Raw genomic sequence first — 13,727 nt, forward strand, 5'->3', positions numbered from 1 at the left:
AAAATAATAATAATGATAACAACAAAACTTTGTCAGCATGATTGGAAAGCTATACTTTCTTCTTTATAAAAGAGTGTGTAACATACATGCATTGGAAAAATAACAATAATTAACATGTTAGCATCCTGGGTACCTGAATTTAAACAAAAAGGGTTCAATAAGAGAACATTATATATCATTCTCAGTGATAAAATAGATACAAAAATAAGAAACCCAGGAATGTATTTAAAAATTACTGCCAATAACTAGGGATGTAGCTTCATGGTATAGAAGTTGCCTAGCATGCACAAGACCCTGGGTTCAATCCCTAGTACCGCAAGAAAAGAAAAAAAAATTACTGCCAAGTAATATTTTTCTTTCTCAGGAAATCAGGGATACTCAGCATAAGAAAATCCACAAATGTAAAATATCTCATTAATAGATCATGGGAGAAAAATAGGATAACCAACAGATTATCTTCCTAAGAATGGAAAATTAATCTTGATAAAAGCTTTACAAAAAGAACTTCTTTACCTGAAAAAAAATAAATCTTTTAAAACAAAGTAAACATCATTCTTATTTTTTAAATGTCGGAAACATTCCATACAAGTCAGTCCCACGACTGCTCCATTCAACATTACCAAAGAAAGCTTAGAAAAATGTACTCATGTAAGAAAAGAGAGAAATAAAAATTGGAAAGGAATATAACAAAACCACAATTATTAGAAGAAGAAACAGGAAATCAGAAACTACATAAAAGGCTTCTTCACCTTGGGGTTGATGAAAATGTTTTAAAATTAGTTGTGGTGAAGGTTATACAGCCTTGAAAGTGTACTAAAGAAAACACTGACTTTAAATAGATGAATTTCAAGGTATGTTAAGTAAACAGCAACAAAGTTAGAAAAAAAAAAAGGATAGAAAATGATATACCAGGGCTGGGGTTGTAGCTCAGAGGTAGAGCACTTGCCTAGCATGTGTGAGGCACTGGGTTTGATTCTCAGCACCACATATAAATAAATGAATAAAATAAAGGTCCATCAATAACTAAACAATATTTTAAAAAAAAAAGAAAGAAAATAATATACCAGGCCAACAAATCAAGAGACAGCTGGGGTCACTTGTAATATCAGACAAATAATTTCATACTTCACAGTTTGGGACAAGGGAAATTACCATAGATAAAAAGGGAGATTACTTAAACAGGGACAATCCACCAAGAAGACATAATACTAAGTGAAGCAAAACTAACAGAAATATTCAGGAAAATTAGAAAAGGCCATAATTACACTCCTCTCAGTGATAAAATAGAGCTAATAGGCAGAAAAATCAGCAACTATGCAGAAACACTGGACAATACCATCAACCAGCTGGATCTAATTGACATTTATAGAAAATTCCACCCAATAACAGCACAATAAATATGAGATGTTCATGGAAATAGAAGATATCCTGGATCATAAACCAAACCTTTGCAAACTTTAATGAATTAAAATCATAGAGTATGTCTCTCTTTTGGAGAGTTTAATGGAATTCAAATCAATAATAGATAAGAAAAAAATCTCTAAACATTTAGAACTTAAACAACACTTCTAGGTAATTCATGGTCAAAAGGATATAAAGGGCATAAATAATACCCCAAAAGATACTTGACATCATTAGACATAAGTAAATGAAAACTAAACCATGAAATAATATCATTACACTTTCATTAAAATGAACCACAATTTGACCAGTTATCACATGCTTCAGTATATACACAAAGGACTTAAAAATCAGCATACTACAGTGACACAGTCACGTCAATGTTGATAGCAGCTCAATTCACAAGAGCTAAGCTATGGAACCAACTTAGGTGCCCTATATATACAATGGAATATCACTCAGCCATAAAAGATAATGACTCCATGACATTTGCTAGAAAACGGATGGATCTGGAGACTACCATGCTAAGCAAAATAAGTCAATCCCAAAAAAATCAAAGGTCAAATGTTCTCTCTGATATGTGGATGCAGACATACAAGAGGGGTAGGGGAAAAATAAAAGTTCAGTAGATTAGACAAAGGGGAATGAAGGGAAGGGAGGGGGACAGGAAATCGGAAAGACAGTGGATGACTTCACTTTCTTCTGTGTGTATATATATATATATATATATATATATAAATATATAAATGCACCACAGTGAATCTCCACATCATGTACCACCATAAGACTGGGATCCTAATTAGAATAAGAATGTACTCCATGATTGTATAAATATGTCAAAATACACTCTACTGTCATGTATATGGGAATGCAAGATGGTACAACTCTAAGAAATAGTTTCTTTTCAAGATAAATATATTCTTGCTGTATTACTCAGCAATTCACTCCTAGTTATTTTTTTAGAGAAATAAAAACTTCTTATCACCCAAATATCTGCACATGAATGTTCACATTGGTTCTATTCATAATTGCTCAAAACTGGACAGTGCTATCTGCAATGCCTCCAGGGGAGGGGAAAATGAACCACATCTCCAATTTCTATAATCCTGTGTCCAACAGTTAGAGTCAAGGGCAACACAATATGTGGCTTATGTGTGGCACAATGCCTAGTTTCCAGGAAGCTGCTGTCCGACCACAAGCCCCCAGGGCTGGTCAGTCCATTGGTGTTTGCAGACCTGGCTGGAGGCTATTTGTACATAATGGCTTATACATACTCAGATGTCTCAGGAAAGGTACCCAAGACACTGGAGACAGAGGTTGGAACAAAAGAAACTCACTTTTTAAATAAGATACCATTTGTCTAATCAAAAATAGTGAACAAGCAAAAATAAAAATAATTATTTAAAACTGGAAACAATTCAAATATTCTTCAATGAATAAATGGGTAAATACACTCTGCTACTTCCATGCCTTGGAATACTACTCTGAAATCAAGAAGAATGAACTACTGTTACATTGAGTAACTGGGATGGATTTCAAAGGCATCATGCTGAGTTAAAGAAGGAATCTGAAAAGATCTCATACTGTATGATTCTGTGGATAGAACATTCTCAAAAAGATAAACCTATAGCCATAGAGAGCAGATCACTGGTTGCCAGGTGTTAAGAGCAGGGAAGGGGAGACTACAGAGAACTAGCATAAGGGAATTCTTTGGGGGTGATGGAGTTGTTCTGTATGTGGATTATGGAGTTGGCTACACATATATGGGAGAACAGAAGGCCATGAATTGTCCACCAGTTTGGAAGAATGAGCTCACAAGACTTCTTCTGTAACTCTAGTAATATTGGCCTATTGGCTCAAGGAAAAAAAAAAACTTGGAACAGAAGAACATACAGCCAAGAAAACAATCATACATATATAACAATGTGGGGCTGCAGTGGTAGCTCAGTGGTACAGCACTTGCCTAGCATGTGTAAAGCACTGGGTTTGATCCTCAGCACCATGTAAAAATAAAAAATAAAATAAAATTTCAAATATATGTATATATATGAAAATGTGATGTCACAAAAGATCAGTTACAAGTTAGGAGAGAAATTTTAATATTCTGTAAATGGTAGGTAGGGTGAGGAAGGAGGAGCAAAAAGACCTAGGAGAGGTACATAGAATAATTCAGCTTTATAGTATAAATATTCCTCAAAAAAACTTGTAATTTAACCCAGCTATTCCACTCCTGTTTATACCCAAAGAACTTAAATCAACATACTACGGTGACACAGCCACATCAATGTTGATAGCAGCTCAATTCACAATAGCTAAGCTGTGGAACCAACCTAGGTGCCCTTGAACAGATGAACAAATAAAGAAAATGTGGTATATTTACACAATAGAATATTACTCAACCATAAAAAAATGACTTTATGACATTTGCTGGAAAATTAATGGATCTGGAGACTACCATGCTAAATGAAATAAGCCAATCCCAAAAACCAAAGGTCAAATATTTTCTCTGATATGAAGATGCTAACACACAACAGGGGGAGGAGAAGGGAAGAATAGAAGTTCAGTGGATTAGACAAAGGAATGAAGGGAAGAGAGAAGGGATGGGAATAGGAAAGACAGTGGAATGAATCAGACATAACTTTCCTATATGTGTGTATTAATAGAACATAGTGAAACTCCACATCATGTACAACCACAAGAATGGGATCCTAATTAGGATATACTATACTCCATGTATGTACAATATGTCAAAATACACTCTATTGTCATGTATGTCTAAAAAGAACAAATAAAAAATTCAACTTTATTTGCTATATTTATTATTATTATTCTTTATTTTTAAAAAAAAAAAAAAAAGGAGGAAAGAAGGATCTGAAGGAAATGTGACCAAGAGTTAAGATTTTTTAGAAGTGGATGATATAATTGTCTATTGTGTTATTCTCTTCTGCTGTCCAACACTGTAACCACTAGATACTTTTAACTAATTAAATTAAATTAATTGGGGCTGGGGATGTGGCTCAAGTGGTAGCGCGCTCGCCTGGCATGCGTGCGGCCTGGGTTCAATTCTCAGCACCACGTACAAACAAAGATGTTGTGTCCGCCGATAACTAAAAAATAAATATTAAAACACTCTCTCTCTCTCTCTCTCTCTCTCTCTCTCTCTCTCTCTCTCTCTCTCTTTAAAAAAATTAAATTAATTGAATAAATTTTAAGAGTCAGTTCCAGTGTCCCACTAGCCATCTGTGACTGGTTGTTTACAACTGGACTAGATGGTGAATATTCCCATCATCACAGAAAGTTCTGAACAGAGCTAGTCTATACATTTCTGTATGTTAGTTCACAATAAAAATTATTAGTAAGGAAGAATTAGGACTGGGGGCATAGCTCAGTGGTAGAGTACTTGCTGAGCATACACAAAGCCCTGGATTGGATTCCTGGCACCACACACCAAGAAAGGAAGAGTTAATTCCTACAGTACATATTATAACAAGAGAAGAAATTAAGAATATAGGTAAAGGGCTGAGGCTGTGACTCAGTGGTAGCCACTTGCCTGGCATGTATGAGGCACTGAGTTTGATTCTCAGCACTGCATATAAATTAATTAAAAAAAATAAAGGTCTATCAACAACTAAAAAAAATTTTTTTAAAGAATATAGGTAAAAAGGGCATCATATAATTTCAAAGTTTATACCTAGTTACTTACCGATGAATGGTCAGGTTGTCACCTCTCCTGAGAAATTTTCCGAAACAAAAAGAAAATTTTCAGGGTACCATTCCACTTAGTCTAGAATAATTTTAATATGTAATAAAAGAAAAGCCATTCTAACTTCGGATTGGGCAAAGAGGAGGGTAGAGGGTGTTATGAGGGTAGGAAAGACGGTGGAATGAGATGAACATCATTACCCTAGGTACATGTATGATTGCACAAATGGTGCGTCTCTGCACTATGTACAATCAGAGAATTGAAATGTTGCACTCCATTTGTGTACAATGAATTGAAATGCATTCTTCTGTCATGTACAACTAAGTAGAAAAAAAAAAGCCATTCTATTCCCATCACACGAGTAGGAAAGCCGCCCCTGTGGGAATGAGCCCTTTCAGACCTTGCGCTTTGATGACCATGATCCTTTGCTGCAGGTCGATGAAGGGCTGGATCAGGCAAAGACGGGGCTCCTGCTTCTGACTCAGGCAAATGCCGTTGTGATTGACAACCATCCAGCTCCGGTCATACAGCAGCCCGTGATTGCCTACAGGCCACTTGGTCACCTAAACAAAAGGTAGGAGTATTTTAGACCAAGGCAAAAATGTATTGAACCAGGGCTGCACAAATCCAGATGGACTTCACAAATTCAGCACATATTCTCAAAGGAAGAAAGAGAGGAGGAGGAGAAAGTGGAGGAAGAGGACAAGGCAAATGGAGGCAGCAAGGAGGGAGATTCCCTTCAAAATACAAACTACATCTACTGTCCAGATCTTGATGTCTAATACTATTCTCCAACAGAGAGAACTGGGTGAAGAAATGGTCATTCTAGGACCAGGTCAGGTCACTTTGGAGGAATGAGATATTAAGACTCATTCTGTAACTCTAGTCTTATAGGCCTATTGGTTCATGGAAAAATAAATTTCTACTGAGTCTACATATCCTCATCCGTAAAATGGGACACCAATGCCTGCCTGGTGGCCATCATTTTGCTTATCCTAGAGAACAAAACTCATCTATGAAATCAGATCCCTCATTAGTAAGGGGAACACAGAGACCTCACCTGCCTTCATTCAGGAAGAAGCGAATTTGCTGGTTTATGATCTCAGCCTGGAGGCCAGGCCCTTATGGGACCACTCTGAAACACAGGCCAACAAACAGCCCTGACCTTGGTATGTCAAATGAGGAGCCAGAGAGCCTATCATCCCAGAGGCTTAGGAGTCTGGAATATTTGCCTGGAACTTGGGACACACATGGAGATTATAGAAAGATAGTCTCAGGTTGGCTATACCAGGAGAAAGGGCTTCTTGGAAACCGGGGCTAGTTGCCAGACAAGGGAAGACTCTTGTCCCCCAGGTGAAAAGAGGGCCCAGCCAATATGTTTGTAGATATAACATATGTTGTCCTTCAGTATCTGTGGGGGATTGGTTCCATGACTCCCCACATAGACATAAAATCTGTGGACGCTCAAACCCCTTGATTAGTGGTAGAGTATTTGCAGATAACCTGCACACATTCTCCCATGCACTTTCACACTCCAGGTTATTGATACTACCTAGCACAATATAGATGTTATGTGGTGTTGTTTAGGGAATGATGACAAGGAAAAAGAAAGTCTGTATATGCTAACGACAGATGCATTTAAAATAATTTGTTTTGATTTGAAGTTGACTGAATCAACAGATGCAGAACCATAGATAGATACAGAAGGCTAGTACAGTTTTCCTGTAGAAAGCTCTGAGCAGAACAAATCTCAGAGCGTGGACCCAAAAGTTAGCAGATCCAGGTTCAAATCCTTGCTCTGTCATTTGTTTACAGGTGACCTGAACAGGGTGCTGAACCTTAATCCATTCATGAACTACATCTATGGAATAGGAATAATGTCACCCTTCACCTCATGTGGCTGCTTTAAGGATCAAATAAAATGAAGCATGTTAAGTGCTTCAGCAAGGAGCTAGCACATGCATTCAAGGAAAGTGACAGGTATAATGACTAACAGGTGTTTGCCACTCAGAAACAGGGTCATCCCAGGGTCCCCATGAGCAGAATCATGTTCAGAAGTCAGCATGTACGTAGAGAGGCAGAAAGAGAACGAGAACAGCGTTTCATATGACAACTCTGACATAGTACTTTGATTTCTGCATGCTTTTCTTCACCTGCTACATCTTTTCTTCAATTTATCCCTCTCAAAAAAAAAAAAAAAATCCCATAGAGGAAGCAAAGAGAAGCAGTTTCTGTGCTGCAGTGAAAGCTCTTACCTCAAAGGCAGCACAGGATTTGATGGGGTAGAGGTAAAGGTTGGTGACAACGCGTGGCCCATGGTCCCCATGCAGGGCACCTGCAGCTTTTTCCAAAGACAGCTGCTGGTTTCTGGTGGCCTCACTTTGTGGTGGATGCAAACAGATAGCATTGGAACCTGGATGAGAGTCAGGGAAAACCCCAGAGCCTGTGCCGATGTCATTCTGAGGCAGGACATGTCTGTCTGTGACAGCCGGCATGTCCTGGGCCTTGCCCTCTGCTGATGGGACTCCAGCTTCCCTGGAACCAGCCGGAAGCTGATCACTTGGTGAACGTAGGCGGGTAGCTATGATGAACCTGAGAAAGGCCTGGGCGTCCTCAAGTGTAGACATGTATCCAAATGAAACCCTCACAGATCCTGTAGGCTGCCCATCTATGAGGTCGACGTCGTCTCCACAGACATGACCAGCCTGGAGTACAAGGGAGGTAAATCAGCCAGAGGGACTCATGCCTTCTGGATCAATTGGAAACAGTTTTGTAAAACAAATTTTGTCAATTTTAAAATTAACCCAGGAAAACAGACCTACTACACCAACATGCGCTACATGTATGAGACACAGGGTTCAGCTCTGAATGCTCAGGGGCCAGCTTCCTGGACCCCATTTTGTTTAGCTGTGAACCAATACCAATCTCCAAAGGCCAAGAAAGAGCTTAACAGAAATATTTCATGTAAAGTGTTGAACACAGAGCTGGCACAGTGCTGGCCACAGAGAGGTCAAAGAACAGACCAGAGTTTCACAAGCCCTGAGGGTTGGCTTCCCCGTAAAACCAAGGCTGAAGCAAAAGAAATACCTGCTAGCCAACCCCTCAGTCTCTATGAGAACCAAAGAGAAGTCTACATCCCTGAGAGATGCCCCTTGACCTGAACAAGAGACAGAGATGCTGTCCCTAAATGACCAACTGGAAGCCACTGTGTAGGCCCAAGTCAACCTGAATGTCCCCTCTGGGAGGGAGGAAAGAAGCAGAAAGATGTCCGTCTCTAAGCCCGGCTGCCTGGTACTGGTCGCTGGTCAATGTAGCATATAAGGCTGCACCTCCCCAGTGCTAATTCCAGTCCAGTCAGCCAAAGAGATGGGACCATGCCGTTCCACACAATCAAATGTTGCATCTAGAACTGCATTTATTCTAAGCCTCTCTCTCCCTCTCTCCCCACCCCACCCTCTTTCTCTCCATCTCTTCCCCTATCACTCCTTTTAAATAAAATCCAATTTGTGCTTAGTTGGAATCTAGTACAAACAAATTCAGCAGCAATCAAAAGAAACTCAAAATTAGAAACCTCCAAAATAAATAAGGGCTCTTTGCCACCCACACGATTCTATTCTTATGAAATGGTTCAAAACAGACTGCACCCTGAAGTGGAAAACCTTGGCCCAGGAGAGAAGGGAAGGTAGGGATTCTGAGAAACAAAGAATCCCTAGAGCCAGGGAAGAGTTCACGATTTGAGGCTAGGGGACTGTCCCCAAGGAACGCTGAACTAGTTAAGGGTGTGTCCTTGCACATGCCTCCTTAACAGCTCTCTCTGCCTTTAAAATTTCTGCCCTCAAAGTAAAAAGTGAATCAGAAACTACTGCCATCAAGATAATATCTTGAAGTATTTTCTCCTCATTCACCTCCTTTTCCTTTGTATAGCCTCAGACTAGGCTCCCAAGAAATCAAGCCAAAGACTAGCCCCACCAGACACATGACCAGTCAAAGTGTAGCTGACCCCTCCCCACCACGTGGTCTTGGTGATCCGAGTCACAGCACTTGGGCCACGGCACTGACCTGAAGATGCTTCTTGACCTTCTCATTGCTTATCCCCAGGTGCCTCTGGCAGGCCCCGGTGTTGCAGAAGCAGCCGGTTCGCAGGTGGATGTTGTACAGGCTGGCCATTTTGTCTACCTGTGGATTAAACATGACACACTGCAGGTGTTACAGATGTCCAGTGGTACTCTGATTGCCTGGGAGAGTTTCAGGTCAGCATTTAGGGCCTTTTCCAATAATAAAACAATGATCTTGTTACTAAGGAAAAACCTAAATAAACCTTCTAGCTTTGCTAGTTGACTTAAAAATCACTGATTTTTGAGGTCACATGACTGGGCAAGGGCAATACTTATGAGATTCCACAGCTTTGCTGTGGATCCTCCTCTGACATGTGGGTTATGATGACCAACAGTTGCCTGCATTACCCTTCAGGGACCTGACGGCTACTTTTGTTGAAAACACTCACTCTTACTTGGGCCTACACGTGTCTGAGAAGTGACTGGAATGAAGTAAAAAGGCCCAAACTCTCTGTCCTCAGATTGTATCTGTCTCCTTTAGGGCCTTCATTTTTAGGTCAGATTCTATGTAGCTCTGCACATAGAACATTGTTGAACATTTCAGAAATGTCTTGTCCCAAAATACAACAGAGGGTTATAACTTGACCCAGACCTGCCTGGTCTCTCCCCTCTTATAGCTAAAGGCATATAAAGGCATATTTCCATGACCTGAAACACCAGACTATGAAGGTAGTGAAGAGGCAGCCCTCAGGTTCCTGGAAGCTCTCCACCTTTCCCCAGAAAAGACATGACTATTCCTCCCTCTGTTAGCCTCCCTCTTCCTCATGGCTCCTATTCTATACCCAGAACCCCCAATCCCTTGGTGCTGAGATGCTGATTTATGAGTAAAACTCCCTCTTCTCCATTTTTAGCTACTGAATAAAACCTTTCTTTCTCCCCAACACTTCTCTCTCAGACATTGATTTTTCAGTGGGATGAGCCCCTGGACCTGGATTCAGTAATGGTCTGAGACTGGAAGTTTGCTCTAAAATGGCATGATCTATGACAGGTTTATCAAAGATTTGATAAATGTTTGGAAATAAAGGTTCAGCCAGTCAAGTTACAGAAATATGCTTGAGAAAAATGAAAATATCAAATTCAGGCGAAATTCCAAGAGCCCAGATGTTTCCAGCAAAGTTCACACTTTGGTGCCACTGGCAGCTCCTTGGCATCAGCTGCCACAGGGTTTGATACAGAGCCAGCCCCAGCAAGGTGCCATCCCCAGTAGCACCACCTCGGCTCTCAATCAATCTGGAAATCATTGTGTCATATCCATATTCTTTTCATGTTTCCAAACTTTGGGTTCAACCAGAATAGTCGCTCAGTCTGAGCTGGGAACTCAGAAGTTCCCAACTCTCTTCTGATCTCTAAAGACTCTGGAAGGTGGTTCACATTCACTTGAGCCCACAGGAATGTTTGTGCCGACTCTTTGGCTGTGAGTCAAGGACTCCACTCCCTTGGGGCACCCTGTGTGGGTCCTCAGCCCAGGTAGGTCAGGCTGAATTCAGGGAGAGAGTCATCTAACCACATTCAAGGAAACAAAGACATCTTACCCACAGGGGTAAGCCTTTGAACGTCACATACCAAGTGTCCAGAGGCAGCCACAAGGAACATAATGTCCCCTGCAGACCACCAGTCACCACAGTCAGACTGGCTCTTGGCTGAGCAACCGTGCCTCCCATAGTCCCTTGTCAAGCTCATGACGTGCTGGCTCTGCCATCTCCCCTGGTCTGTCAGAGTGAGAGGAAGCCATCTCATTTTCTGGATTGAACCTGAAGGTCCTTGGAGAACAACTCTGTCCCTTCACCCTTGACTACTAGTGACGTCCCGGAGGTCTCTGCACTGTGAGGTGAGACTTGGCAGAACTTCTGGGTCCAGCCAGCTCCTTCTTCAGTGTCCAGTCTCCATTCACAGAACACCATCTAGGGAAGCCCCGCCCCTCTCCCAGACCAGCTGTATCAGAAAGGACAGTAGAAGCCCCCAGTGGCCATCCCTCCTCTCCCATATTCACTGTTCTGGTTAGCATTGCTGTAAAACAAGCCACTCAAACTTGGTAGAATGAGACCAAAACCACTGTATTGTGCTCACAGCGACAGTGGGTCAGGAATTCAGATTGCTCACAGAGGAGGCTTCTCTCTGTTCCATATCTCAAGTCCTAACTGGGACGACTCAAGTCTAAGTCTGGACATGATCTGAAGACCCATTTATTTACTCATTTGGGTGTCTGATTACAATGCTGGGAGGGATCAAAATTTAGGGCGGACAACCATCGTGGCTACATGTGGCCTCTCCATTTTTTACTTCCCTCCATCATGGCAACCTCAGGGGACAAGTTGGCAGCTTACATGGTAACTCAGAGCTCCATAACTGAGTGTTCCAGGCAACAAAACATGCCATCACCTTTTCTGACCTAGCCTTAAAAGCCACACAGGGTCCCCTGTGTCATATTCTATTAGTTACAAGTGATTCACAAACTGGCTCAGATACAAGGGAAGAAATATTGGCCCCAGCCTTCCCTGGAAGGAGTGTCAAGGTCACCTGGCAGAAGGATGTGGGGGGAAGACATTACTGCAACCATGCTTACACTCTGTTCCAATTTCCCACTTATGAGTCAGTCTCCTCCTGCCTTCATCCCTAGGGAATTTCACCCAGGCCCAGCCAGGTGTAGGAGGCTGAGCACAGAGGCAGGATGAGCATTGGGAGGGGTGGGAATAAGCCCAAGTGCAATACACAGAAGCATCCCAGCCAAGAGGCTTGGTGTTCAATATTCACTGAGCCCTTACTTTATCCCAGATCCTGTAGTAAGTGATGTGTATCTTACATCTCATTTCACCCTCATAACCACAATATGAGCAAAGCATATTGTCATCCTCGTTTCTCAGAGTCTTAGAAAGCTTAAGGCAATTTACCCAAGATCACAGAGCTAGCAAGAAGTGGTCAGAATCTGATCCCAGATCTTAGTCACCATACACAGTAAGGACCCCCAACAGTGGGGAGAACAAAATTAGGAGATCCAGAAATTGAAAACAAGAACTCAAAGACTTCACATAGAAGGTTAAATTCTTTCACTTAGCCCCAGAAAAAGAGATAACCAAACCCAACCATGATGCCATCTGATCTTTCTGAAGGCTATCAAAATCCCTGTGGAATTCCCACACTGTGAAGCTTCTTTGGCCCAGGGTAACCATAACTGGAGTTTCCTGAACCACCGCAGGTAGCTACACCCCAGTTGTGAAGTTCACGGGTTGGTTTCCCCTATCGATGCTCAAAGGAAAAGACTGGCCCTGCACCCAACCTCAGGGAGTGAGCACCCCACTGCTCACTCAGTCTGGTGACTCCTCCAGCAACACCTGCCATGAGACACTTCATGGTCACCCATTGCCCTCTCTCAGTCCCTCAGGAAATACAAATTTACTTTAGATTCAAGAGTAAAATTTATTTTACCAATTACCTAGAATAACATATTTAAGAATATGCATTTTCTTGATGCATATTCTACCCCAACACATACAGGCAAAGCATTTAAAATTGCATGCTTCACAGTGGTGCTGGGCTGGTTTTGTGCCAGGTTAGAGAGCTGAGGGCCATGGGAGTGGGGAGTTTGCACTGTCAACTTACTCAAGAGACATCTGAGGTTGTAGAGCGTCTTCTCTAAATGCCAATGGGGAGCAGCGTTCCCCAGAAGAATTGTTCCCTTTGTGTTCTTTATAAAGTTTGTGGCTCTTTGGAAGAGCAGGGGCAGAGGTTCCTTTGGAAATAGACTTTTATGTTTTTGTTTCTGAGACAGGGCCTCCTTATGTTGGCTAGGCAGACCCCAAACTCCTGGGCTCAAGGGATTCTCCTGCCTCAGCCTCTTGTGTAGCTGGGAATACAAGCATGCACCATACTGGTTGGCTGGGAAATGGATTTTGTTTGGGATATTTGAAATTTATCAAGGGTGCATAGGGATTGTGGCTTTCAGGGGAAGATAAATACCTCCTTCTAAACGTATGATCAAATGGACCCCAACTCAAGTACTTCCCAACCTGCTAAGCACACTTTCCATTTTTTTTAATGAGAAAATACATGCAGAATATATATATGCAGAAAATCTTTAGCCAACTCACCAAACTTTTGAACTCATCATATGCAAAAAATAGGCAGAAATAAGGGCTTCTGTGAGTTTAAAAAAAAAAGTGAATCATTTTTTATGTCTCATTTAAAAAAAAAAAACTCTGAATTTCAAATAACACACCAATAAATGCTGTTGGGTCTGATGTATTGTGGAGTACCAATCAGTCTGTGCATGAAATAACCTCAGCTGGGGTATTTTGTCCCTAGTACTTTTCTGTCTAGATTACTTTAGGGTGGCTTCCCTTGCTGCCAAGCTGTCACCTGTACCCTGCCATTGCCATCAGAAGAATCAGCCTCTCTCTTTCCAATTTGAAATTTTCAACCATGCCTGAGTAAAGAGGGCTGAAAAAATACATAGCCAAGCTTGTTCTGAGTGTAAGTGAGCATTAAGAAGCCTCTGAATGAGAGCCAGGTGG

The 13,727-nt window shown here is 41.5% G+C and overlaps 1 protein-coding gene across 1 annotated transcript in view; it reads right to left on the bottom strand.

Moving 5' to 3' along the window:
* Positions 1–13,727, bottom strand: part of Mocos (molybdenum cofactor sulfurase) — a 45,841-nt gene that overhangs the window by 17,618 nt on the left and 14,496 nt on the right. Inside the window, exons 8-10 of the mRNA XM_077105608.1 lie at positions 9,164–9,280; positions 7,360–7,809; positions 5,505–5,667 (exon numbers count right to left, since the gene is read on the bottom strand). Coding sequence (XP_076961723.1) covers positions 5,505–5,667; positions 7,360–7,809; positions 9,164–9,280 — 730 coding nt within the window. The remainder of the gene's footprint in view (positions 1–5,504; positions 5,668–7,359; positions 7,810–9,163; positions 9,281–13,727) is intronic.

This window comes from Callospermophilus lateralis, chromosome 17 (genome assembly GCF_048772815.1).
Source record: "Callospermophilus lateralis isolate mCalLat2 chromosome 17, mCalLat2.hap1, whole genome shotgun sequence".
Lineage (NCBI taxonomy): Eukaryota > Metazoa > Chordata > Mammalia > Rodentia > Sciuridae > Callospermophilus > Callospermophilus lateralis.